This window comes from Varanus komodoensis, unplaced genomic scaffold (assembly GCF_004798865.1).
Source record: "Varanus komodoensis strain SLA01 unplaced genomic scaffold, ASM479886v1 scaffold44_3, whole genome shotgun sequence".
NCBI classification, from domain to species: domain Eukaryota; kingdom Metazoa; phylum Chordata; class Lepidosauria; order Squamata; family Varanidae; genus Varanus; species Varanus komodoensis.
The window spans coordinates 7505104-7532332 of NW_025336010.1; the positions used below are offsets into that span (position 1 = coordinate 7505104).

Below are 27229 nucleotides of genomic sequence, written 5' to 3' on the forward strand. Positions count from 1 at the left end.
GTCGTTGCTGGTGTCAGGATCACATGCCGACGAGAAGAACCTCGTCGGTTCGTCGCGGAATATAAATACTCGAAATCAGCGTGAGGCGCCCCGCCTCCTCCCATGCGTTCCCTGACGGAGCACCGCCTCTTCTCCGATCTTAGGCGGGGAGGAGCAGGAGGAGGAAAAGGGAAGACACTCGGACCAGGTCCGGGGCAGCGGAGAGGGATACCCGCCCCTCCTCACTGCGCTCAGCCTGCTCGCTCAGAGTAGCTACCGCCACCGCCATGTCCGTGTACAGGAACTCCGTGTGGTTCCTGAAGGGGCTGCACCACTATTGCCGGTAGGAGAGGGGAGGGGGCGGAGGGGGGTGAACGGAGCCCCCTGATAGGCCCGAGGCGGGCACGAGCACGAGAGGAACGCCCCTCCAAGTAAGAGCGGCCTATTCCAGGCTGCGGAAGGGCCCGTCGATACGCTGGGTCAGGCATTCCCCTCCCCCGGCTCGCTCTGGAATTCTATATAAGGGGCGAGGTCGGCTGGTCAAGGTCAGAGGCGAAATGAAGGCTGGTGGGTGCTTATGTGTTCTGCATCGGGCTTCCCGTCGCTGTTGTAGCCCCGCGCATGAGGACGCATTCGAGGAAGAGTCGGGAATTGTGATCAGGCTCAGACTCTGCTTTGGGGTTGGCGAGTCACTCTGGGTGAAGCAGCCTTTCCGAAGCCGGTGTGCTCCAGTAGTTTGGGGCTCCTGCCATCAGCCCCAGCCAGCATGGCGAATGGACAGGAATGCTGGGTGTTGCAGTGGAACACATGTGGAGGGCACCAGGAAGCACACGCGGAAGAGGTGTCTTGTACTTAATCAGACCATTGCTCTAACTTGGCGATTGACCAGCAGCAATGTTCTCCAGGGCTTTAGGCAAGACTCTCTTCAGGCCTTCCTGATGAAGCAGGGGATTGAACCTGGGGCCTTCTGAATGCAAAGTGGGTGGTCTTTGGCTGAGCTATAGCCCCCTCCCCATGGGTGAGCTGTTGGTGATTGCTTCATGTCGCTGAAGTGGGGGCTGCATGCTTGTGTCCTTTACAAGGGAGAGGGAGGAGTGGATTAAAAGGCAGCCATGGAGCTAGAACACTTCATGTCACTTTTTTTATCTTGATGTCCATTATCACAAAGGTGGTGTTAGCAGGAAACTAACTCCACATAGCCAAATTCTAGAATTCTGCTCACACATCCTGAGATAATGAGAATGTTTGCCAGTGGTTTCCTAATCTACATGCTTAACACAGTTTTAGATAGATGCAGGAGAGACTGTTTACATCATTTGGACTTCTGGCTTCTGTTGAGAAGGTACAGGAGCACAAGAGCTACCAGGATGAGCTGGGTACTACCTAGTTTAAATTTCACCTCAACCTAGAATCCAGTGCATGGTAACAGGTATGGAGAGGCTGCTGCCCTATGCAGTCGTGCATGCTCACATGTTTGCATCCCTGACCCAGCACCAAATGTGGCTCTCAGGCCTAGAAAGGCTGCCAGATGAAGTTACTGAATGGATGGGAGAGAGGTAGCCTGCAGGAAATGGTGGTGTCTGTCTAAAACTAGCAGAGCATTAGATCAGAAGTGTAGAACTTCAGGGTTGGGAGCCCTCAGGCTTCAAATATAGTCAGCCACCAGTTGTCTATGGTTTCCTAGGGCATTTGTGTATTTTCCTCCTGGTCTCTAACCAGCCAATACTCTGCCAAACCCACATCCTTAACTGGCTTCTCTAGGGGCAGCTATGAATCAGCATGTAAACGGTTTGATCCAGAAGACTTGGAAGTTGATGTAACTGGAAGGTCTTTCATGGTTACTGGAGCCAACAGCGGTATTGGCAAAGCAGCTGCAAAAGAGATAGCCAGGAGAGGTAAGCTGAAGCAATACTTCTTTCAAGGCTGATATTTCTGAAGATCAGTTTTTAGAAACAAATAACTCTTATTTTCTTCTCCTCTCTGTATCTATCCCATGATGTCATGCTGGACACACGACCATGGGAACGTCCTTGGACAGCTCTGGCTCATGGCCTTTGAAACAGAGATGAGGGCTTTCCCCTTTAGCCATTTCGGCTACTGGAGTAAAATCCGCAGGGACTCCTTTCCTGCCTGTATCTACTATTGCATACAACAACATAAGGGATATGGGCCAGGCAGGCATGACAGATGTAATATTAAGAGACATCACAGCAGATTCTTAACCTTTGCTCTAAATCTGGCTTCCTCTGAATTTCACAGTTTGCACAAGAGATTTACATTTTATCAAATTAACCAAACAGTTGGCCTCAGCAATCATGCAGGCTTTTCTTCTTGTTTATGTGCTTGCTTGCTTACTGAAAGAGAAGGGCTGGAGAGGCAAGGTTATGCTTTTCATGAGCATGGTGAAGGCATTGACAAACCAACCCACTAGATATGTCTGTCTTCATCTGTAAGCTGAACCAGCTGTTAATGAGAGGCCAGCCACAGGCATTGGCCTAAGAAATTAACTGTTCTGGGTAGATTAAGGCTCTGCGGATTAAGTGATCGATCAATTATTAAACATACATAGTACATGGAGGGAATTCCATAAATATGGGGACACCACTGAAAAGGCTGTGTCTCTTGGTCTCACAGATCCACTATTTATGAATGGTGATTCACAGGCAAGTCCTGAAAAGGCCAATTTTCACATGGTTTTGTATGGGTGCAGGCAGCCCTTCAAATAACTTTGTCTTAAATTGATGGAGCTTTAAATGTAACCACCAGCATTTAACCACCAATGCGAGTCATGAACATCCATTCATCCAGATGTCCACTTGTATTATTCTGCATGTGTGACAAAGGTGAGATCATGTAAACATGCTCTCACATAAACAGATGTTCACAGGCACAGCTGTTTTTTCACAGGAGATTGTCTTGGTGTCCTGTTCCTTTAGTATTCCATTTTGGAACCAGATCCAGTTTATGTAGGAACTAGTGGCATCCTTCCCAAACTGATGTTTTGGACTGCAATTCCTGTCAATGTCAGCCAACAAACCCAGTTGTCAGCAATCCTGGGAGCTGTAATCGAAAACATCTGGAAGGCACCAAGTTCTGAAGGCTGAATTATGGCATAGACAGTTACAAGTTAATCTGTGTTGATTTGATCCTCTAGGGATTTGTTATTTATGTTCATATTTGTAAGAAGCAAATCCATATTCTGAATGCCTGCAGAAATATGGTAGTTGAAACTTGAGTTTCTCATACATCATTTTGCTCATTTTTTACAAATTTAAAAGTGGATATGGGAATGATACAGAGACCTGAAATGAATATATTACTTTAATGTATATATTCCTAGTAACTTTTTCTACTGTTTTTTGCTGAACTCCTCCAGGGGGAATAGTTCATCTAGTTTGCAGAAACAAAGATAGAGCTGAGGAGGCTAAGAAAGAAATAACAACAGAAACTAGTAATGAGGTAAGATTTGATCTTGAGTATTTTCTGTCCTATTAGTTGATGTGCTGCATGTCCTCTGTTTCAAGAGTTTGCTCCATTTATTTTTGCTGCTGCTGAATTCCAGTCCTGGATACTGGAAATACTGTTTCTTCTTCTTGGATGCATTTCACCTTCTGAACTTTGAAACAAAAAGCAATTGTTTTCAGAATGTAGGATGTGGAATACAACAGAGGGTACATAGTGTCCCCCACAGATGCAACTGGGTCAGCTGAATGGAAGTTTTGCATTATATGTATAGGTTCATTAATATTTTTAGTACATAGCTAAACGTAACAACACAAAGAATTATATTAAATTATTGGCAACTTTTTAAAGCAACATGGATTCTGCAGCCTGCAACACCAAAGAAAACCTGTACTTGATTTACACAAATACCTCAAGTTCAATTATGATTTAAAGTTGCTTTTAAAAACAACAACTACAACAAGAAACACACAAACCTATGAGAAAAGGCCTCACTCTAGGAACCTAGTTCTGTTAACAGTGTTCCACTTTTTCAATGTTTTTACTGAGGGTCCAACTACAGTTAAGGAATGTTCCCTTGTAAGAGGAGTGGGCAACTTGCTGCTTTCTAGATGCTTTGGCTTACAACTCCCATCAGTCAAGACTGGCTATAGGAGATGCAGGCCAGAGCATCTGAAGGGCAACAAGTTTCTCACTTCTACCTTATAGTCAACTGAAGAAACTTCTGCCACTGAGTTACTTGTGATTTAGCTCTTACACCATTCTCTTTCCCATATCCTGATGCCAAAATGCACTGTAATGCAGAATGCTGCGTGGTGCCAAGGCTAAAAGCGCTGCCTCTCTTGCAGTCACAGAGGGAGGCAGAGCTCAGGAGAGGCACAGTGTCCTTCCTTCTGCCTCTAATCACTTAGCTGTCCTGCAATGGGAGATTGCATTCTATTGGCTACTTTGAGTAGTCTGCCTCTTGAGCCTCTTAAAATAGATAATATGGTTCAGGGAAATGGGAATTGCAGCCACAAACATCTGGAGGATGCCAGGTCGGCTGTCCCTGGAAGGTGGGGCATGATGATAACACTTGCCTCATTCAAAATGAGTGGGATGGGAATGACACACAAATGTGCTAGCCAAGCCCCCGGGTTTGAGTTTTGTGACCATGGGGAGATGATCATATGCTCGTAGCTTTGACATTGTGGAAGTAGTCAGGAGCAATGGCCTGTACAGCAGCTAAATAGGATTGTACAGCCAAGGGCCAGTCATACATGGCTCTTGCGAGATGGTTGCAGCATCAGGTGTTCATGCTAGACTTTGGTATCCCCTTGCAAATGCTCAGTTGCAGGAATGACTTGCACATCACTTCTACCCACTGCCATTGTGGTGGTAGCCACTGGAGTGAGCAGAAGCTCAGGAGATGGCTTTGCAAATGGACCTTGGTCCTTCCTCTCGCTGATATGGATCTCCTCCATCATGTGCTCTCTGTGAGTCATAAATGGCATCCACAGCTATGAATGTCACAGCAGGCAGCATCCCTTAAGGGTAAGTAGAAGCACAAATCTATGTTTTGTCTCCTCCCTTTGCTTCTTACAGAACAGCTGAAGCAGCTCTCTCACACCTATCCTGGATCTAATTTTTCATTTGATTTTCATTTTAACCACAAATGTGATAGGATTCCCTTCTCCATTTAAATATACTTAGGAAACCTGCATGTATTTCACTCAGGCTATCTGATGGTGTAGTATTGTTAAACTATGTTAAATATAATCAACTATACCAATGTTGTGATCCTTGGATGTTTTACGTGTGTGCACTGAATGACTTAGCTGTGCTTCTGATGTAAGAACGATCTAAAGCTAGGCTGTAGTGCAAAAACCAGGGAAGTTGAATGGGCTTCTTATTTTCATTCTTTTCTTGCCTTTCCTAGAATGTTTTTGTCCATATCCTGGATATGTCTGACCCCAAAGGCATTTGGAAATTTGCTGAACAGTACAAGAATGAACACAAATTGAATGTATTGGTGAGTTGGGAATTTAAGGCACAACTCATCTTGAGGGATTTGGTGGGCCTCCCAGCAGATTGACAAATACCAGCCATTGGAAGGAATGAGCACCAGTTGCTTGCACAAGAAACAACTTGGCAACCTGTTTTGTACTATTAGCACTGATTGTGGTCAGGGGTTTTGAGTGTGTGGAAGGCAAGAGACAGCCACCTGAAAGCTGCTGTTGATAATTATTATTGCCTGGAGAAGGTGGTACAGTGTGGTCCTGGAATGCTGTCTTACCCTAAGCCAGACCATCGATCCATTGAGCTGAGTGGATTGGCAGCAGTTGTCCAGGGTTTCTGAGTGTTTCCCTGCCCCATCTGGAGCTGTCAAGGATTGAACCAAGAACCTTCTGCATGCAAGAACTGCACAAATGCATATTTTAGACTACAGTTTTTTTCTTTTCTTTTTGCAGATCAACAATGCAGGCTGCATGATGAACCAAAAAGAACTAACAGCAGATGGGCTTGAAAAGAATTTTGCTACAAACACTTTAGGTAAGCGGATTGGTTTTCCTGGAGAGATGATGGGGACTGTGACAGACCTGTAAAGATAAGGATGTTGTCATGGGGCAGGGGAGTTATTTTTGACTGGAAGAAAGGGAGTTCTTTTAATGTTTGACTAAACATGTTGAATTTCTCTGATCAAAAAAAGCAACACCTGTCTCCTTCCAAAATGTGTATTTAGGGCCTCATGGTACTGATTAACAATCCAGTATTTTCTTTAAAAAGGGAATAGGGCAGAATTAAAAATGCATACAAAAATGAAATGTGATTAATACAGATTACCTCAAATACAGATTACCTCAAATATTTTAAGGGAAGAGGCAAAAAGAGGAAGCAAATGTTTTTTCCATTGAGAGCAAAGGTTTAGGCACCAGTAGCCTAGATAAAAGCAGTTCAGTTTCCTGCCCAAAGGCATTGTGAAACATGTTCTTGTTAGTTTTGATCAACAGATTGAACAGGATATCCTGCCTTTGAGTGAATTGGACTTGGATAACTGCTATCCTCTATCTACTAGATTTTTAAGTTTGTGTGTTCTTTAGATGATGCTCTCAATGAGCTGGACACTGCATGATCCAGGCTGCAACTTTTGATGCTGTGCGCTATGCTAGTTAATGGAGCAATGTCAGAAGTCTTTGCATGGTCCAATTCTGCACACAAGATAAAAGATGCAGATTTCTCCTTGTACAGGACTCTTCAGGACCATAAGGGAAAGAAGACTCCTGCTCTCTCTCAATCTTTCCGGTGATGGTGGGAAAATGGTGTACTCCTGCACATGTTTAGACAGTAAAAATTCCTATAATTCCCATCATTCCCCAGCCAGTCATGCTTGGAATGCTTGGCCCCTTGTGTTCTACACTAAAGATATAGCTAACAAAGTTATTCCTAACTGCAAGAGAGATGAATGAGATGGACACAGCAAAGCTGCCCTCAGTTATATGTTAGTGTGCCCTGGGAGTGAAGTTTCTTAGTGAGTATTAGAAGTAGGATTATGGTGTTATCTAGACTCAAATGTCCAGATCAGCAGCTGAAACAGAATTATTGTATCCTGTCAAATGTGTGGCATAAGCTGCCACTAACCAATAGCATGCTGATGTATAGAGGTGAAATTTGTAATTGATGTATACTCAGAGAGAGTGATTCTGTTCCTTTCACTTTCAGACTGGTTCTGTGATTGTTAGGGCTCCTTTCTGAAATGTAAGATAATTTTGAAAGCCATTTACAAGCCTTAGGCAGTCTTCAGATGTATCATTCATGCGGGGTGGGAAATAAAGTGGAATGGTGTCCATAATCAGGTTGTAGAAAGGATGTGATAGAGAGACTGAAGAGAGCAACTTCAGCTCAGCAATATACATCCAACATGTCCTCTTCTCTCCTCAGCCTCCCTGAAATCAATTATCCCAGCTTTTGTTAAAAACAGCACTCGGAGCATTCCACAATAAGCATAATTCTGCTGCTTTTTATGGGACTTCTCTGAGATTTTAGCATGGTTCATATTATTTATTTATTTATGAGACTTCTATGCCGCCCCATTCACCAAAGCCTCGGGGCGGCTCACATCCACATCCTTATCTATAAGGAAAAACATTTGTATTTAACACACAACAACAACCCTAAGTACAATCAAATATATGCACACTCTCTTACTACTTTAAAGTAAGTTTTACCCATTTTTTTTTTAAGTGGTCATTTTTAGTACCAACATTGCTGATCATGGATGGCTTTTTTTCCCTGAATACTCTGTTTCTGCACTCTGGATAACAAATCTTGCTTTTTGCTGAGTTCATGGGACAGCTGGGGAGACTTTATAAGTATTGATTCAAATGTTGCATTCTCTAGGCTCAAGGTTATAATAGTAGCACTGAAAAGAGGTGCAAGAATTTGACTGAATCATGAGTACAGTTTTGTTTTTTTAAGCTTTGTGAACTGCAGTTGGGTGCATCATATTTATATGTGTATCTGTCAGAAGAAACTATCCAGCTGAAGAGCAAAATCGAAAGACTGGATACCTTGTAGAAGAAAAGCCTTACTAAATATTATGGATTTATCCCTTAGGTACCTATATTTTAACAACAGCTCTTCTACCTCTCTTGGAAAAAGAAAACGATCCTAGAGTTGTAAGTTTCTATGCCTCAGTTTGAGGGGAAATGGGATAACCTCCTTGCTGTCCCACTTCTTGTTGTTCCTATTTACATAGCACTGCTCCTCTACAGGGTCAGCTTAATTCTACTCAGTATTGTTATGAGGTGCAAAATTGTGAGTCCGTTGCTTCAGTAGCCTTACTCAGTTGCAAGAATAGCTTCTCCAACAGGCCACAAACAAATCTTAACCTTTACCTCAGTCCCATGTCAAATCATAATATTATGTGGCAGCCTTTTAGGGGCCAAGGCACTATAGTGTATCTTGTGCAGCTATAACTAGCACCTTTGGTTTAGCTTCTTCCCTGACTGGCATGAAAAAAGGCTCCTTAATGCTGTTGGAAGCCAGTGGCTGTGTAAAAGTATCTTCAGCTTTCACAAGAGTCACTACCAACGTGGCTGTTTTTTAAGGACACAATCAGTCTGGATGCCCAGTTTTTGCTGTCAAAGTGTCATGCCTTTCAGCGAGGGGAAAGAGGCTTTGGTGCTGCCAGGCTACTTCTTATTGTGGCAGGGCCCATCTCCTCCTCTTACTGCCCCCTAAGTCCTGCCTTCAGATTTTTGCGGTCCTGGAGATGCAGCCACTGTAGTTCTTTCCATGCCCACTGGAAGGACAAGAGGGTTCTCTGAGACAGCCATGGAGTGTTTTTCTGACCTTGTAGTTAGGTTTCCAAAAAAATGCTATGGTTTATTGCCTTTGTCTAGTGGCCATTGGACTGCACTGCCCTTGGTCTTTCCAAGAAAGAAAGAGATCAGGCATACTGCTTGATGTGGGTGTATTTAAGGCTTCTACAGTGTTCCATCTCAATAATATTCAACTGTACTTATGCTGTGACTTTCAAAAGGCTATGTCTAGGATAGAAGCTGAGATGGCTTTCTAGAAAGAAGAGCAATGTTGTGAAGAAAAGGCTATGAATTTCAGCATTTGCTTGCCTTTAGGTGACTTGGTTAGCCTAATTGACACTGTGGCTGTCTCTCTCAGTAGTTCAAAGGGAACTCTGTACAAGATAATGATGGCAAGTAGTTCCATGTATATTATTTTTTATTGTACAGATCACTGTCTCCTCAGGAGGGATGCTAGTTCAAAAATTAAATGCCTCAGACTTGCAGTCAGAAGAGGTGGCATTTGATGGGATGATGGTCTATGCACAGAATAAGGTAGGGCTCACAGCTCCTGGGGAAAGATTGGGAGGGTAGACCATGGCACAGCTCCTGTACAAAAAATGAGGTGTTTTTGATGTGAGAAAACACATCAAACACATTGTTGCAGAAAAGCTGCTTGGTGAAGAAATGCCATGTTTTCAGCAAAGACCATTGGCTTCTGACTTTGTAGAAATGTGATGCAGAACAGCGTAGACCACCTCACATATGCAAGTGTCTTTAAGGCAAAGCTGTGCCTGGGGTTCTTCTGGCCTGAAGCTGGAGCAGAGCATAGGCTCTGAGCTTCAAATAGAAAAAATGGCCATGCTGAAAAAGGAATAAAAGGTAGTATCTTTTTCCTGTAATTGTTCTTGGGTAGGAAGACACCAGACTAAATGGCTTGTTGCTCTTTCCCAGTTTGATACCTTTTGTTGTATCCTAGAGACAGCAAGTTGTCTTGACAGAACAGTGGGCTAAATCACATCCCAGCATCCACTTCTCCTCTATGCATCCTGGCTGGGCAGACACTCCAGGTATTTGCTACTGAACAGAAGTATCCAGCTCTTTGTGATGGGCTTCAGCTACTGGAGAGAGAGAAGGGATATGCCCCACACTTGCTGTTACCTGTGCTTCTTTTTACAATCCACTATTTAAGTTTGTATCTTTCTCTTCCCTCAAGAAGAGACTATCTGCTTTTGACCATATCAATAAGTACAGAGAGATCAAGGAATAGAGGCATTTCCATTTCATGCTCCTCTTATTTCAGCAATATTTCCAACATGGCAAGGTGGTTACTTGTAGACTGCTAGCTCTGAAGTGTGCTACAACTATGTAATAACGAGTGTCAATACTGTTCTGTATATCGAATCTCCTCATTGTGTGCAGTGGAATTTAGGGGCTGCTTGCTGAGCAAAATCTTCTACTCATCTCTCTGGCTTTATTGTGCTCGGCTAGCTTTTTTGCAACTTTACAAGCTGTGTCCTAAAAATCTTGAATGCACAGTGTTGGTTCCAAATGCTGCTAGATGCATCTAACTTTAAAGTCCTCAACAGAAGTGGGAAGTACAGAATAAACACCAACTCTTAAGTCCTAAACATGACTCACTGATCACCAGATGGACAGACCTATTGTGGACTGTAATAGCTGCACGTGTGATTAGCTTCAGAGAATTATCTGGGAACAGGAAGAAGAAAGGGAGAGTAGTACAGGTTGTTTAGAGAACAGCCTTTTGGCAGAGGTCAACTGGCATGTTCTATGGGAACAGCTAAGCAGATGTCAGTAATCCCTGTTACAGCTTGGATCCTTCCCTTTAGTGCTGTGGCTTTCAGCATTTGAGATCTATTCAGGACTAGGCAAAGCATGCAAACTGGACAGAGGAGGCATGGAACCCTTCAGCTGGTTGTTAGCAGCTCCTGCTGGTTCCTCATTTGTTTTGGAAAAGCCTCGGAAGGGTTTTCTAGTAGCCCCAATACTGGATTGTGTGAGAGCGCAGAATTTGGCACCATCCGGCAGGAGGACAGCAAGAGTGTTAAGTTCTGCAGGTCAGAGGAACAACATACTCCAAAACAAGGGCAGCATTCATTGAAAAGCAGTTAAATCGTGGGAGAGAAGCATCTCGCGGTTCATTTTGTGAGGCAGGCTAACTTTTATACATGTTTACCGCTTGATTACCTTGTAGCAGTGAGGACTTCCATGCCAGAGTTCTATGAGAAGATGAAGAACAGGTTGAGGACAGAAGCCCAGGGAGCTGATACAGTTGTATGGCTTGCAGTCTCCCCTGCAGCACACAAGCAAGCAAGTGGCCTGTTCTTCCAAGGTATGGGATTGATATTATTGTATCCTTGAAGACGCCAGTAGACGGAAGTACAGCTAAAACTGTCTCTAGCAATAAACACTAGATGGGGGAAGGCAACAAAATGAGCACCAGACATTTTCTCAGAGTCCATCAATCATTTTGTGGTGGTACCCAGGACAATGTGTGAAATTGTGAAATGTGCTCACAGTCCAGAGAGGGCTAGACCAGGTAGAGCCACAAAATTAGAATGTGGGCACAACAAAGACCGAACATACATATCATAACAAGCTCACATGTCAGGGCTGGGATTGGCAGCAGCCACTCCTGCCAAGTGCAGCTATTGTGGCTTTGTTATGTTGGCACAAAGTGGCCCTAATAATTTGCATTGTGAAGACTTAAATTGCTGCAAGCTCTAACTGGAGTTTCACTCTTGTTCAGCCATACTAATCAGCATTTCAGAAAAGGAATTTTCTTGGTGAGCCAAGTTATGGTCATCTTGCTTTGTGTTTACAGACAGACAGCCTGTTCCAACTCACTTACCACTAGCACAGACAAAATCTTCACCTGGGGATGAAGAACAGCTGATGCAAGCTCTTGAAAAGCTCTCTCAGCAGTTTAAGCCCATATGATTGCAAGTTCCTACTTCTACTTGATGAAGAGTTCTACAAGTCTAGCAATGTGTTATAGTAGCATTTGTCCATGCTGTTCTAGAGGATGAACTAAGCAAAACCATACTGGGAAACTTTAATATATGTACATTATCAGACTGCAGCTGAAGGCTCACTTCCTCTATGTATAGATGCATCTGATTTTCTTTAATAGAATTGTATTCATTCTAGAACAGGATTCTAGGAAAAGCTGAAATATGTAGATACAGCCTGTTTGTTGCAGTGGAAAAAGTTTGTTGCAACTAACTCATATTTCAGCAGACCTTTGAGGCCCATCCAGGAAATGGTAGGTGTTATGTTGGAAAAGACTCTGGGTGGGGCAGGAAAGTGCTCTTGCTATGGCTTCTTGGGCTTTCTTATGGTTCCCATTCAAACCCTTGTGTTTCCATTACTGACCCATTTCACATTTCCTCTTTAAAATCGTCAAATGCCTTTTATTTACAAATGGGGATGGTGGGGGTGGGGGAGATATGCCTGTTGACTGGAGAGGGCTAATGTTGTTCCTATCTACAAGAAAGGAAAAAAAAACATGAACCTGGGAAATATAGACAAGTTAGTCTGACATCAATCCCTGGAAAAATTCTAGACAAATTATAATTTGCAAACACCTTAAAGACAATGAAGTAATTACTAGAAGCCAACATGGATTTCTCAAGAACAAATTCTGCCAGAACAATCAAATTTCATTTTTTGACTGGGTAGCCTCCCAAATGGGCTGTGGGAATGTTGCAGACATAATTTGTGTAGATGTTAGCAAAGCCTTTGACAAAGTGTCCCAAGACATGATTACCAAATTAGCAAAAGTGGGCTTGATTCCCGCATCGTTGGGTGACTCCACAATTGGCTGCAAAATCAGACACAAAGAGTGCTCATCAATGGCACATTCTCAAACTGGAAAATGGTGCCAAGTGGGGTACTTTATTATTAAGTACCCTTTATTAATGATTTAAATGAGAAAGTACAAGGAAAGATAATTAGATTTGCAGATGATACAAAGCTGGGTGGAATACAGATACCCTGGATGACAGAGGTAAGATATGGGGTGATCTCGATAGGTTAAAATGCTGGGCAGAGAGCAATACAGTGAAATTGAGTAGGGACAAATGCCAAGTCCACCACTTGGGAACAAGAAACCAAAAATGGGATGCAGCTGCAAAATAGGGCAAATACTATTTTGGGCCACATTAACAGAAGCATCATTTCCAAAAGACATGAAGTACTAGTTCCCCTATACTTAGCGTTAGTCAGACCACCACACCCAGCGTACTCTGTCCAGTTCTGGGCACCTAAGTTTTAAAAAGATGAAGAAACGCTAGAAGGATTCAGAAGAGGGCAACAAGGATGATTCAGGGACTGGAGGCAAAGCCCTATGAGGAAAGACTGAAAGAACTAGGTATGTTCTTGTCTCATTCATTCCAGAGTGCAGGACACAGAATAATGCACTTAAGTTAAAAGAAACCAGATTTAGACTAGACACCAGGAAGAATTCCCTCACTGTCAGAGCAGTACAGCAATGGAACCTATTACCCAGGAAAGTTGTGGGATCTCCCTTGCTGAAGACATTCAGAAAGCATCTGGGCAGTCATCTGAGTGGGATGGTATAACTTAGTGCCCTGCAATAGCAGGGAATTGGACCCAATGGCCTTCTGACCCCTTACAACTGTACTAGTCTGTGATTCTACGTGATTCTATGCAGCATGCAGGCAATTATCTTTAATGTACTGGCAGATTTTTCCCTATCAGAGATACAGCAGTGCTAGAAACAATTTTTCTTACATTGAGGAGGACAGAAATGCAATGAATCGTACATTTTGTAATCACTGCAAAGTGTAGGAATAAAAAAACTCGCTCAGATGCATAGAAGTGTTTCTTCTAATAATACTCATACAAACATGCCTTTTAATCAGCTGTATCATGTAGACAGAGTTAAATTTAGGGTCCTGGGTTATCTAGGAGGCTGAGGTTTAAAAGAGTAAGAAACTGAGCATTTTCTAGAGGTTCTGAAAGAGGCGATTTTTGTTTGTATTTGGTTTTTATTTTTTGAAAAAGTGCCTGTAGGGCACAGCAAAAGAACATGTGAAATTTAACCACATTAATTTGGGGGCTACATTGAGAATTAAAAATAATTACAGTTATCAGTGATTTCAGAAACACTCTTCCTGCCAGAATTATGTCAGGAATGCAATAATAAGTTTCAAACCATACCCAGCAAAGCACATCAATTCTACTAGAACCCTCAAAGAACATTCCAGCACTGCTGGACATTCCAAGTTTCTGGCAACCACGTAAAACCATTTGATGCATCCTCAGTTTGAAATTACTTCTACACTTGCTCGTACAAATGCTTGCAGATGGAAAGTTAGTTTAGCCATTCTGAAACTCGTGGCCAAATAAACATTCCTCACAGCTTTGCAATGAAATAGACTGGGCTTTGTCCATCCTCTCCTCCCCCTCACATCCCACAGTACCATTTCTTAGAAACAAATTACAAAAGAGACCTTTTCTGTTGAAAAAAGCTCTGGCTGCCTGATCTTTTACAGCAGTTTGTAATTCAAGTTCTTATGCAACGTCTTTCTACCAGATAATGTGGAAAGAATGTTTGGCTTTCTGCTTCATTTCCCCAAGTGCAGATTCTGCCTTACTGAACTAGTATTGCAGAAGACTGCTCACATCTGTAAAGAATTCCCCCACAAACAGCACAAGTCAACATAGAACATGAGACACAAACCACACTGCACACAGATTTCTCCAGGTAAGTTCCAAATGCCTGAATGGAACCAGATTGTATAATCATAAGTTTAAAAAAATATCTTCTGTATTTCAAGAATAAAGAGAAGGTAGAGTATTTGATGCAAGTGTTCACCCCAGATCTGGCAGATCGCTTGAGAAACCATCCAGAAGTATTAGTTTTCTCCCTTATCAGTGATTACGCAGCTTGCTTCATCTCCTACAACAGGCTTAGGAATCCCTTCTTCAGAAACTCATCACTGCTTTTTGTTTCACTGATGTATCAGGATACTACAGGTGTCATATCCCACAACTGTTAAAAGGAGATAAATGCAGACAGAGGAGATCATTAAAAGGATTTACTGAATCTGTGTGGAATAGTTCTAGCACTTTCCCACCATAAGAGCTACTACATTGTTGACAAAGGGAGAAAAGAGGCAGGAAAATATGTATCGGATGTTATAATTTTATGGATTGGACTTTTAGCCCACCCCATTAGCCACAAGGCTCCCTGGGCAGGTTACAACAAATTTGGTTACTGGCCCTTGAAATGTATAGGATATCCCAAAGATAGGCAATTTGTGGAGCTCCAGAAATATTGGCCTGTAACTCCCATGATCCTTCACCGATAGGAATGTTTGCTAAGGCAACTTAGCAAACATTGTAGGCCATTGGGAGTTGTAGGCCAAAATACCTGGAGGGCCACAAGTTGGCCACCTTTGGGATATACCTGTAATTCCCACCTTAGACTCTTACCTTAATAAGCTTGTCTGTTCCAGATGTTAGCAACCACCCCCGGGTTGCATCAAAATGTACATGGACAACATTGTGTTTGCTGTCATGAAAAGTGGCTGTAGGTGCACGCCTGAAGGAAGAACAAGAGATGAGAGAAGTGAAGGCCATAGATCGGAGGGCTTAACGGTTGGTAGGAGCTACTGTATTGACCTCCCATATGCACAGTACTTAGTGCAGGAGTGGGGAATTCAGATCCAGCCTCCTCATGCCCCCACCTGGAGTCTCCAGATAGCGACGTACCTCATTTCCTCCAACCACCAATTCTGATGGTTTCCTGGCTTTTGTGCCATTCCCCCCCCCCCCCCGGCCCCTTGTTGTAATGTTAGCTGTAATGTAAGGTTAGCTGATAGACTTCAGAAGGCCACAAACTCTTAGCTCCAGCCAACATGGCCAATGACCAGGGACAGCAATGTCTGGAAGATGACCATCTCCTCATCCTTGGTTAAACACAGAAAAAAACTCCATTCCTGAAGAAAGTAATTCATTTCCAAAAGGCAGTCTGCCAAAACGACTTGGTTTTCCTCAGAAACTAGATTATGTTTCTGCCAAGGAGCAAAGAAGGGCTGCAGGACAGGAAACCAACTAGGATGAAAGTCAAGGATGTGATGAGAACAAGGCTTCTTACTCACTCTTCATCTGTTATGGATTCATAGCAGCTGTCACAGACTCGCACTTCAAATTCAAATCCCATAAGTGGTATGGAAGAGCGCTTTGAGCTGCATTTGCCACAGACAGCCTTCCCACACTTCCGGCAATGATGCTGAAATGAGAAACACATGAGGATCACCTGGATGAGGTGGAAGTATTCACAAGTGCATCCACCTATTTCCACACTCTAGAGCCCATCCAGCCCAAGAAGTCGGCACACATTCTTGTAATTTTCCACACCACTTTTCCTCCACAAGGCTCCAGCGACCTTGACCCAGAATGAGAAGCACACCCAGAGCCACTGTTGGTGAAACTGCATTGGACCAAGCCGAGACTTCATTTAACACGATGCCACTAGGCCCAGTGGTTAATTGAGTCTTCCCCAACCTGGCACTCTATAAATGGACCAGGACTCCTCAAAGCCCCAGCTATCTATGGGAGCTGCATACCAACCTGACTTACAGTTTGGCAGGAGTGATGGTTTCCATGTTTTATACATGAAGGAACTAAGACTGCAGCAAGCATTTACTCTAATATGTTACTGCACTGAGTTTCAAAGTGTTCCATTATTTTAATAGGAAAGTCACTGCTGATATGGAGCAGTTCCACCAATTCATGGATTAATTTTCATTTATTTGCACCAGAATTTGATGGCCACTTCTGTATGTGTAGTGGTGGGGAGCCTGCTTCTAAACAAGCTACTTAAGGCAGAAGCCATGTTAAGTGGGACCTTCCCCCCCACCCAAAAAAAAGCATGCCACGTTTGGGAAAATATTATCAGTTCTTTCGAAACACAGGAACAATTTTCAGTCACCTTTCTCCAATTCACTGTAAATGTGCAATTCCAACAGTTATCTTACAAGCAGCCTCTGTGAGGAATGACAACACAGAGTAGTGGGATCCACAGCAAAATGTTGCAGGGTAAAAGGCTACAGGTGAGTGTCCCAGACAGCCATGCCCTTTTCCAGAATACTCCCATTTCATTTCTTCCACTCCCCAGTTTTCCATCCCCCCACCCCAATACAAATGCAAAGCATTCTGTGGCTGTGGAATATTCTCAGTCCTCCTTAGGTTGTTTTTGGGGTTCGCTCCCTGTAAGGAACATTTTCTAAGCACTTTCTGTAATTCTGAATGCTGTGGAAGCTGCCCACATGCCCTTTTGTGTGCAGAGGGTGGTGCTTTGGCCACTTAAGGATCCCCCTCCTAGCACAAGTTCACTAGTTCTATACGTGATTTTGTGCCAACTGGCAGAAACCTTCAATAGTTTTAAGCAGCAGCAGGACACATACCTGCCTAAGGCCAATTTTCTTGCTATCCCACATTTGTTTGAAGTTCCAGAAGAATGGCTGGTCACACTTTTGACAAGAATCACTGTCCAACCATTCTGGTGTCTAGTATCACAATGAAAACAAAACAAAACCACAAATCTGTATAGAAATCCTGAAAGGAGGTCGTTTCTCTTAAGCACGAGATTCACTATTTAGCAAAGGCTACAAACCATCAGAACAAAAGGCCATTTTTAATAATAATTTCAGGTATGATGAAGAATATCCATCAGGTGGTTCTCACTGCAGGACACCAGGCAAGAATTCCACAAGACGGGTGTTCAAATCTATTTATTCTTTTGGAAAATCTACTGTTTGCACTGTCATTTTTATACACTGATCCAACAGAAGTGCAGAGGGAATCACACTCTCCTGGCTTAGCTCCCAAACCTTTACACCTTCAGATAGAGATAAGAATGGGTCACAAATATGTACAATTGCATACACATAAGGACTGTGAACTCTGATCATGCCAGAGAGCCCAGCTGTACATACAGGCCCCACAGTTATAGGGCCTATTCTCAAGTCACACTGAACATGCTGAATTCAGTGACAGGCCCAGAAGGCACGATCCTGCTCCTGTTTGCTCAGACTATGCATGAAACTGAAGAGAGAATGGACACTCATTTCCTCCAGACAATGGCAGTTTTAATCATCTGCAGTTCTAATATGGAATTCCAGAATGTTACCTAGAAATCTTTGTATGCAAACTTGAATACTTGTCTTTAAAAGTTTTTCCATAAGGTTTAAAACATCTGTGAATACTGGCAGAAGTTTTAAATCAAGAGCTTTTACTTACTGAGAGCTTCACTAATTAGTCTGTAAGCAAATTTCAATCAGTGATTTAAGATTAATACCTTGCAATTTGATAAAGTGTAGCAGCAGAAATATATGGCTGTGGGAATACAGGTAGTGAAGACATATGGGACAAAGAGTCTTCACCTGGACTTTTCTGCAATCACAAGCAGCACATTTTCAGGTGTTATTTCTGTAATCACAAGAACTAGAAGCTTCTATGAGATATATATATAATTCCATGCCAAGTACTAGATTCCATGTAGAGGCTGAGCAGAACTAGGTATTCCATTCCTGTGTATTTTTATACTGTAGTAACAACAAGATATCCATCCAAGTAGATGTTATGAGTAGTTCTGCAACTCCGCGCTGTTGCAATGAGGATAGATCCAAAAGGCAAGATGGAATGACTCAAGCAGGAAACTCATCATGGGCAGAAAGAAAAATACAGGTAGGGCGTGTAAAATTAAAATGTTTGATTTTCTATATGGAATTTTTAAATGGAACACCTTAGACCACAGATGACTGACTTGTGGTTCTCTAGATATTGTTGGACTATGAATCCCATCATCCCTCATTATTGGCTTTGCTGGCTCGTGCTAATAGGAGGCCAAAATATCTGGAGGGCCACATCTTGCCAACTCCTAGAGGCTATCCAAGCGACTATCCTGCAAGTGAATGCTGAAAGCTTTTTCAATGATCTTTCAATGATCTACACTGAGACTGATCTATTGCTAATAGATCTATTGCAAAAGGGGACATTCACATTTCCAGAACAGTTTCTCTGGCTTATGGAACTCAAGATGACAGAAAGGAAAGTTTGCTAGAAAATGTTTCAGAAGTAACAGATTGCTGGTTCTAGCATGCCTTTCAAATAAGTTTGCTTAAATTGGTTCAGCAAGTGCTACTTATAACTCCCCCATCCCAAATTTAGGACAAGGTTATTATACTGGGGGGGACACAGATGGCGCCATGGTTGAAACTGCTGAGCCACTGGGCTTGTTGATCAAAAGGTTGGCAGTTTGAATCCACTCTCCCATTGCTTCTGTCCCAGCTCTTGCCTACCTAGCAGTTCAAAAGCATGCAAATATGAGTAGATAAATAGGTACCACTTTGGTAGGAAGGTAACAGCGTTCCGTGCACCTTGGTGACACATGACCACAGAAATTATCTGCAGACAAATGCTGGCTCCCTTGGCTAGGAGACGGAGATGAGCACTGCCCCCTGGAATTGGACACGACTGGACATGGGAAAACCCTATTGTATTCAGAGGAAGGTGAGAGCCAGAGACCAGCTATAGATTGGTGTTGGACAACAACCTGAGCAATTCTAAGGTTTTGTTTGCATGTAGGTTTCTTGGTAGAAGCATATACATTTCTTGATAGGCAAATTCTTGCTTTGTTATAGTGAAAGTAGCAGAGGCAACCCCTAGGAAGATGTATGTTTCAAAATCCTAGGATGGCCAGTGATTAAAGCAAGAGCTGGCTGTCCCCCAAGCCCAGCCCTCAGCATCACATCAATTGCTCTGTCACTCTCAGGCAATACCACAATGCCTGGGGTTGAACAAATGACCCCAACAGGGTAAAAAACAAATGTAATGTATGACATGGCTCTAAGAGGGCCCTTTGGGAAAACTGGCCTTTTGTACCCTTTTCCGAGATTTAAAATTGAATAAGTTGCCATTTCCCTGACCAGGTTAAGGAGAAGAACTGAGTATGCACCTCCTGCCTCTCCACATCCATATTCCAGACAACGATCCCTCCATCAGCTCCACAAGAGATAAGTTGCCGTGTTTGATGGGAATAGGAAAGCGACTGAATTTTATCACTGTGTACAGAAAACAGTTAGAAGACATCTGTGAGTATGATGAACAATTTGAAAACCTCAATTTTATCCCCCCCCCCACACACACAGAGCTGAGTCCTGCTATGCAGAATTGTACAGGATCAGCAAAAGGCTGGCAAAATTGAGTGCGCCACACAAATTCTAGTATTGACTGGGAGAGCTGCAGCGACCTCAGCTGCAAAGTCACTGCACATTTCTCCACAATCTGCTTGATTCTATGCACAATTCCCTACAGTCTTCCAGGACAAAAGGTACTAAATCATGGTTAGGCACTTTTGTGGGCACTTTTGGAAATTTTGCAAGCTGTCCTGGATATAATCACAAACTGGTTGCCATCAGTAGACATGGCCAATCAACTTGGTTCACATGTAATGGCAAACCATGGGCTAATTCTGGAGCTACTTTTTAAAGAAAATACAATTGGAAAGCCTGTTTTTTGGGCCTGGAAAGGCTATGACTGCAGGATGCAACTGCCTCCAAACATTCCTCCCACTAACTAAAAACAAATCAATTTCTTCATTGAAATGCCTGACCTAGTATTTGAAAACAGTAATTAGTCAAAAAGACTAGGCGTGTTTCCAAATACATAATTCATATTCGAACACAAATGTATACCTCACACATGCACGCCATCTTTCTCAGGAAAGGTAGCTTATCTATTTAGAATGCCCATATGGAAGCCACGTGGGAGTGTTAGGAAGCTAAAAAGGATACAAGTCAGACTGAACAATGTTGGCTTATTCAGTGTTATCCAGTGAGTTTCTTCACTGAACAGAAACTTGAACCCAGGATTCTCTGGTCCAACTTCAGTATAACCCACGTGGGCATCTCAACCACACTTATTAAAACAGAAAGTGGATTTAGGGATAGCCAAGCTGCCCATCAACCTCAAGGGACAGAATGATTTGCAGTCTGAAAAAGATCAAGCACTCCAGTTTTTTGTTTGGGGAGGTCAGTTTGTGTGTATGTAAGTGAAACTGGATTTTCACTTTCTCCTCCAATTTGGTGCTCTGCTCCAACTCCCATCATTCCACTCTGTCAGTACAGCATAACATCCACATCACCTGGTCTGGCTGTTCTCAGAGCAATTAATCCACTCTGAGAGAGCCTGCACTGATTTAAGGGTTGCTTGTGAAATTCATTCATTCTGAAAATGTAAGATTAGTCCCAATTCTGAATGAGAAACTTCTACGCAAGCCAGCCTTTTGCTGCTGGCTGCCTTCCAGATGATCAGTGGTCAGAAATACTGGGAGTTGTAGGCCAAAACATCTGAAGGGCACCAGGTTGGAACAACAGAAAGCAAGAAACCAAGTGTGTGGGTGGGATCATATCTGGGGGAGGCTTCAAGGAGAAGCTGTGGAGCTGCCTGTTGTACCTGTGCCCTTGTAGTTCAATGGCTGTTCCTTTTCTTCCTCCAATGTCCCACATGATAATCAAATGATCAGAACTGCCTGAAAATAAAACACGCTGCACAGGGTCCCAACACAGGGCACTGATTCCACCTGAAAATGTTAAGGCAGGAGAGAGAAAAGAGAGGAGGGAGATTTTGCTTGTTATCAAAAGAAAGAAGCTCATGTAAAATCAAAAGATCACTGTCAAGTGGTTAGAGATTCAAATGCTTTTGGAAAAAACATGAAAAATCTGGGAAGCCTGCAGACAAAGTACATCCTTTGTACAGATAATGCAGTTTCCTTTGGCAAAAATATTCCTTGACTCAACCTCCATTTTGAATCTGACAGCACTTGGATGGGAAGGAAAGACACCGTGTTCAAGAAGGCAGTGTTGCAGCCAGTCTTCAGACCTGCACTGCCTAAAGCAACAGCAGCTCTAAACTCCAGTCAAAATGCTGCAGACAAGTGAGAAAGAACTAAGTCTTATCTGTAGCAAGTTTATACTGAACACAACCTGCTGAGAAAAGCCGGCTAATAACCCTCCCAGGTTTGGATTCCCAAAGTAGAAGGAAATGATTTTCATGAATTCGTGTGAGCTTCAAATCCTTCCTATGACCCAGATCTTGAACTGCAGTATATGACCTCTGCTAGAAGCACAACACTCCAAGTCCTGCCCTCCTCTTAGCCTCCTCTAAGTCCTCCTCTTAGAGGAGCCTGCACCCATTCCCACCCCAGTTTTTGTCCTGGCAGCCACTTCCTATCTACGCTTAAATTGTCTGTCCTCCTAAACTTCATTTTCTCCTTCCTGCATGGCAAATCTAGGCTTGATGCAAAGTTGGAAGAAACCAGAGAAACCACTGGAGAAAGTGTGGGTTAAGAAATATGACCGAGCCCATGTGGCACTGTGATTTTCCAGATGTCTTGCATAGCCACAAGTACAAGGCAGGCAAATAGCTAAGACTGAAATAATTTTCACAGTGACTTGAACTCGAAAAGATGACATACAGCTCTCCCAAAGCATCCCACAGTCTTCTTTCTTCTGCACTCACTGGTTAGCTACGTGGTATATTAAATGGATGGTATGATTCTAACATCTCTAAGCGCACTCACAGGTAACGGGCCTAAACCGTTACCCACCTGGCTACTTTTTTCTTTAAATTGATGTTCCCCAACATGCACCTGGTGGGAGCCACAGAAAGAAATAATTTCTTTAGTCCTCATATACATAGATGAAACTGAAAAAGTCTGCTTTGGAATATTTAACAACCTCTACCTGCTTCTGATGGTCTCAGTCCAGATCAGGGCCCACACCCTGACACAAGAATAAATTAGAATTACCTACATATACCATGTCCTTTAGTGCTGATCATAAAGAACAATCCAAAAGGACCAAACGGGCTATGAACCATACCTGTATGCCCCCTAAAAGTTGTTATCAGGTTGCTGTTTTCTTGCTCCAGTTTAAGGATGGTTACCTGTCCAGAATGGTCACCAATAAAGACATGCCGTGTTTCCACATCAAATCTGGCAAGGAAGAAAGAGCTCAGGAAAGCTTACAGACATTCCAGGAGAGGTTCTCAACTCAAATTCATGTGTGTGCAAGTTTGTACAGCAGCCCTCAAAAGGACCATTGCTAATCTTTAGGGCTGTTACAAGAGGTAGAACCAGCAGAACTCAACTAGCAGGCCCTGGGAATACTGCCCAAAGCAGGGCATCGCCATGATCACAACTGTCAGTCCAGTTTTGTCTGCTTGACCCCAACAAACTTACTGGCCCTCAAAAGGAGCGTTTTTCAACCTTTGCCTCAGCTTGCCATTAAATCCCCGCACAACAAAAAGTGTGCAAGTCTCACCCTTGGGAGAGGAGGAGGACTTTAGATCTGCTCAGATTCTGCCACACTGACATCCCATGTAACAAGGTTCACATTTATATAACGCAGCATCCAAGGCTGTCAAGCTTTTCAAATTCAGGTTATTTTTCCTAAGGAAATCAAGTGGCTACTGGGCACCCACCACCATGGCACTATGCTGTGAGACAACCAGCTTCAGCAAGGGCTCTTCACTGCAACAATGCTTTACATAAGGGGGGAAAGCTGAGATTATCCAAGATAGGGAAAAGACAGCTTTGAAATCCTAAGAGCTGCTTTCCAAACAATGTTCTTAATGTTTTGCCAAAGGCAAAGGTACAACTCTTACAATCCAGATCACTGCTAAAATATATGCATTGACGAAGAGCACTACAGTGTATCCAGTGCAGCGCCATGGGTACAGGGCAGGAGGTAGCACAAAAGGCCAGGTGGGGGTACTTCAAGCTCCTAGTGGTCCTCCTACTTTGAGGGAGAGCCCTTGGGAGGAAGTGCAGGGGGCTGCAATGGCAAGGGGGGAATTTCTTGTGCCCTGCTGTACTGCACACAGCCCACTTCCTCAGTAACCCTGCGAAATATCGATTCCAAGTATACTAAGACATAGGATTGTCCAATGCCTATTAGCATTTACAAGCAAATGACTGTGAAAAGGCCCAGACCAAAATCCTTCTGGCTGTGCACAGCTGGCCAGTGCAAGAGGGCTTCCTGTGTGCACTCTTGTAAAACATGGCCAAGGTCCCAGTATTCAGTTCTCCTTCACTGTGTTTGTGCATTTCTGACAGCTGGGCTGATGGGCATTATGTGTGAAGAGTGATGACCAGAAACAACAGATGGATTTTAGCATGTACCTTTTCCAGTGTGAGTCCCGCCTTTTGCAGAAGTCCCTGGGAGAGGCACTGCTCTGTATCCCTACTGTACTGTACAAGACTGTACACCTGTAGTGTACAAGACTGTACACGTGTACAAGACTGTAGGCTGGTAGGGACCCAGAGGAAAGCCCTCCCAAAAAGTCTCTCTCAGCAGATCCACATGGCCATATCCAGTGCTGCCTCTGCTTGACACACACACACAGCACTAATGCAAGTGACCTGTAGTGCAGCACTAACAGTGTATGCGGGCATGAAGGGTTTTCCATGGAAAAGTGTCGCATCAGCACATGCTGCTGGCACTGAGCTAGGAGTGCCTTTGCACTTGTGATTGCAGAGTGGCTGTGTTGGATATTGTTCAGTCATGAAAAATGCCTTGTTCTGAATATTCTACTGTATGATTCTGTAAGTCAGCTTGAGTAGCTGCTATTTGCAGATGGCTCTGATAAATCTACACATTGCACCTCACCCTGCTCTGTCAGAGGTTTCTGATAAAGAAAGGTCAGCACACAGCCATGCTGGCTTAAGCACAGGATGTACGGCTTAGGGGACAAACTGCTAGTCTTCCCCCACTCCTTCTCCCACCCTCAGCATTGCTTGCCCCTTCCACTCCAGGAAAAGCAGCGGCAGCAGCTCAGATTTCTCACTTCCTCTCTCTCCTCTGCAAACATTCCTCAGGTGCGGGTTGGTGATGCCCCAGCCAAGAGAGGCATTCAGCAGAAGGGCAGGCCTAGGCAGTGTAGCTTTGGGGGCACAGTTCAGTGCCCCCTCACCTGGGTTGTCCCCACTCTTCAGCTTAAAGGACGGGAAAGGTAGTTTAGCTTGTTTCTCACTGGCTGCACAGATAAAGTAAAATTTACTTTCCAAGGTAAGTGCCACATATTCTGAAAAAAGCACAAAGCATGGAGACATTTAGGAAGAATTCATTCAAATATACCTTGTCTGTTATGGAAGATGCATGTTCATCTTTAACCCCCATCAGAAATAATTTGCTGTCTATCTGGTTCCTAAAATGTTGTGCATGGTTTGGTATAGGACAGACACTGCCAAGATATTTAAGCACCCTTGATTCCATGGTCAAATTTCAATGTCAGTAACAATATAGCAGAAACATGAAATCATGCTGTAACTGAAGGTGATAAAATTGCATTTACAGATTGGATGCTCAGCATCATAGGAGTTTCAGCAGGCTATGGTGTGCATCGAAATTTCATCATAATGATTATGAATCAAAGAAAGCAAAATACGGTCATGCCACGATTGCCATGAAGGATACTGTAGTCCACAGGCGCCCGCATTGATCCGGTAACTACCAAGCCGGTGCCCACTTTCTGAACAATGCCAGGTGAAGTTCTTGTCTTGCCCTATGCTCAGGGTCCATTCCATTTCCAGAACAAACAGAACCATCAGTACCCTGCCTTGGTGAGCTGATGTCAGGGGAAGAAAGACATGAATATTCTGCACAATAATTTCTCTGTCCCTTTTCTCCATCTCTGCTTCTATTTCCCTTCAAGAAACCCTGACATGACTTCCACAATACTCTAATCTCCATTATTTTCATGTATTCCTTAAAGTGGTTCAAGAAACTTCAGTGGAAGATTGAGGACTGGCAAGACTCAACCCAGCATATGCCCAATCCCATGGGGAAGAAGCCAATTGGATGGAACTCCATAGAACAGAAAAGTAGGGGAGTGGTGTGTACAACCCTCCAAAATAAATCTCCATGAAATGCAACGTTCCGCCACCAGGCCTACAAAACTTAACATGATAGATAGTGATGCAAGAAAATAAATTACCCTTGCTTTCCATGTAGTGTCAGCTCACCACTTCTGGTGCCCACCAGATGTGCTAGACTACAACTCCCATCATTCCCAGACAGAGTGACTAAACTGACCAGAGAATGAAGGGAACAGAAGTATCTGCTGTCAGTTCTGTATGCCACTCATTCAAGTGACTGCAATCCACTCTAGATGCCCTCCGCACATTATAACATGTTCAGCACGAGGTACATGCTTAATTTTCCTGGCTCTAGCCCAGTGGAGCAAATAATTCCATTTTCATTCTCACTTGTTAAAGCTAGAGGGAAGTATGGCTTTTATTTAATAATCTGATTCACACGTGGTATCTGGTTACCGAACCACAACTCTGACTGGCCTTTGTTCTTGAAGGTTATCTCCTCTCGTAGCAGAGTGCCCAATTCTACTCCCACTGGCATTACAGAAATAACACTTCCATTCTGAAGCAACATGCTTTGGGGTGTTCCAATCTCACACAAGGACTGAAGTGTTGGGGTCCAGGGCAAAGAGAAAGCTGGGGGATCCAGAGCAGTCTCCCATAACCCAGCACCCCCATATGGATTGCTGGACTACAAATCCCACCATTCCAACAACCTGGTCATGGTCATGATGTCTGGGGATGATGGGATTATAATCCAAATTATCAGGAGGGCATCAGATTGACAAAGGCTGTTCTGTAGGATATCCTACCAGGGAGCCAAGGAAAGCTGACACAAAAGGAAAAGCGGGTATGTGACAAAAGAGGGCTTTGGTGTCAAAAGCGGCTGCCTGTGTTTTCAGATACGCTTGAAAATGACACTAAAAGGAGTACTACTAAAAAGCCAGAGGCCTGGAAGAACTAAAGTGTCTGTTCCTTTGCCCACAATTCAAAAAGCTTTCAACATACAAGCACCACACTTAAAACAATCACTTCAATGACTCGCCTTTTGCAAGTTCAAAGCACAAATCCCCTTTCTCTTCACTTTAAAATGCATACGCTTTCCAAAAATATTCTCTGCTCTGTACATTCAGTATTTCTCCAATAACCAAAACCATTAGCTGTACAGATTATTTCATTGCTTTGTTTATTTACACACTTGGAACCTTGAAAGGGTTTGTCTTCAGAATGGAGACTGGGCAAGTTTTTTCCGTTACAAGCCACAAAATATGGAACAAACACAACATACTGAACTGCATTATTCTAATAAGAATCCCAGAGTGTTGCCATTTGAAATCAGTGAGAGGGTTGTTTTCATGCTTTTAAGCCTGTCCTTGTGATAATCCTGTCTGATTCTTCCAAAGGTGCTGAGTGGGTGAGGAAGGGTGGCTCTGCTTTTAAAAAAATGTTGGTGTTTCAAACTTTTGGCACAATGGTAGCCAGACTTTACAGCCAAATTAAGCCCCCTGGACTCCTTTTGAAAGCAGTCAGCATGCAATCAGCTCAGCCCTATGAAAAGTGCATTCGGCCTTTCTTGTTG

General features: G+C 43.3%; 2 protein-coding genes across 16 annotated transcripts in view; one reads left to right on the plus strand and one right to left on the minus strand.

The window, feature by feature from the left end:
* On the plus strand, positions 1-25710 carry DHRS12 (dehydrogenase/reductase 12). Of its 14 annotated transcripts, XR_006416094.1 has the most exons (12): positions 689-892; positions 1741-1874; positions 3356-3438; positions 5360-5452; positions 5892-5973; positions 8035-8096; positions 9171-9275; positions 9700-9790; positions 10936-11073; positions 18326-18461; positions 19706-19867; positions 25551-25710. XR_006416094.1 is itself a non-coding variant. In XM_044444283.1 (10 exons), the coding sequence occupies exons 1-10, from the start codon at positions 267-269 to the stop codon at positions 21713-21715; spliced, it is 984 nt and encodes a 327-aa protein (XP_044300218.1). In that variant the 5' UTR covers positions 1-266; the 3' UTR covers positions 21716-22649. The 14 variants fall into 14 exon arrangements, 13 of the variants coding, with proteins under 13 accessions (XP_044300218.1, XP_044300219.1, XP_044300224.1 ...); XM_044444283.1 differs by lacking the exons at positions 689-892; positions 18326-18461; positions 19706-19867; positions 25551-25710 and adding exons at positions 1-322; positions 21595-22649 and having other exon boundaries at positions 10936-11092; XM_044444284.1 differs by lacking the exons at positions 689-892; positions 18326-18461; positions 19706-19867; positions 25551-25710 and adding exons at positions 6-322; positions 11566-11823.
* WDFY2 (WD repeat and FYVE domain containing 2) overlaps positions 13734-27229 on the minus strand; it is an 85611-nt gene continuing 72115 nt past the window's right edge. The window contains exons 5-12 of one of the 2 annotated variants that reach the window (XM_044444276.1): positions 25253-25403; positions 22658-22770; positions 21231-21357; positions 19732-19837; positions 17180-17281; positions 15872-16002; positions 15204-15312; positions 13734-14760 (exon numbers count right to left, since the gene is read on the minus strand). In XM_044444276.1, coding sequence (XP_044300211.1) covers positions 14731-14760; positions 15204-15312; positions 15872-16002; positions 17180-17281; positions 19732-19837; positions 21231-21357; positions 22658-22770; positions 25253-25403 — 869 coding nt within the window. In that variant the 3' untranslated portion in view covers positions 13734-14730. The remainder of the gene's footprint in view (positions 14761-15203; positions 15313-15871; positions 16003-17179; positions 17282-19731; positions 19838-21230; positions 21358-22657; positions 22771-25252; positions 25404-27229) is intronic. The other variant, XM_044444277.1, reaches the window with a different exon arrangement.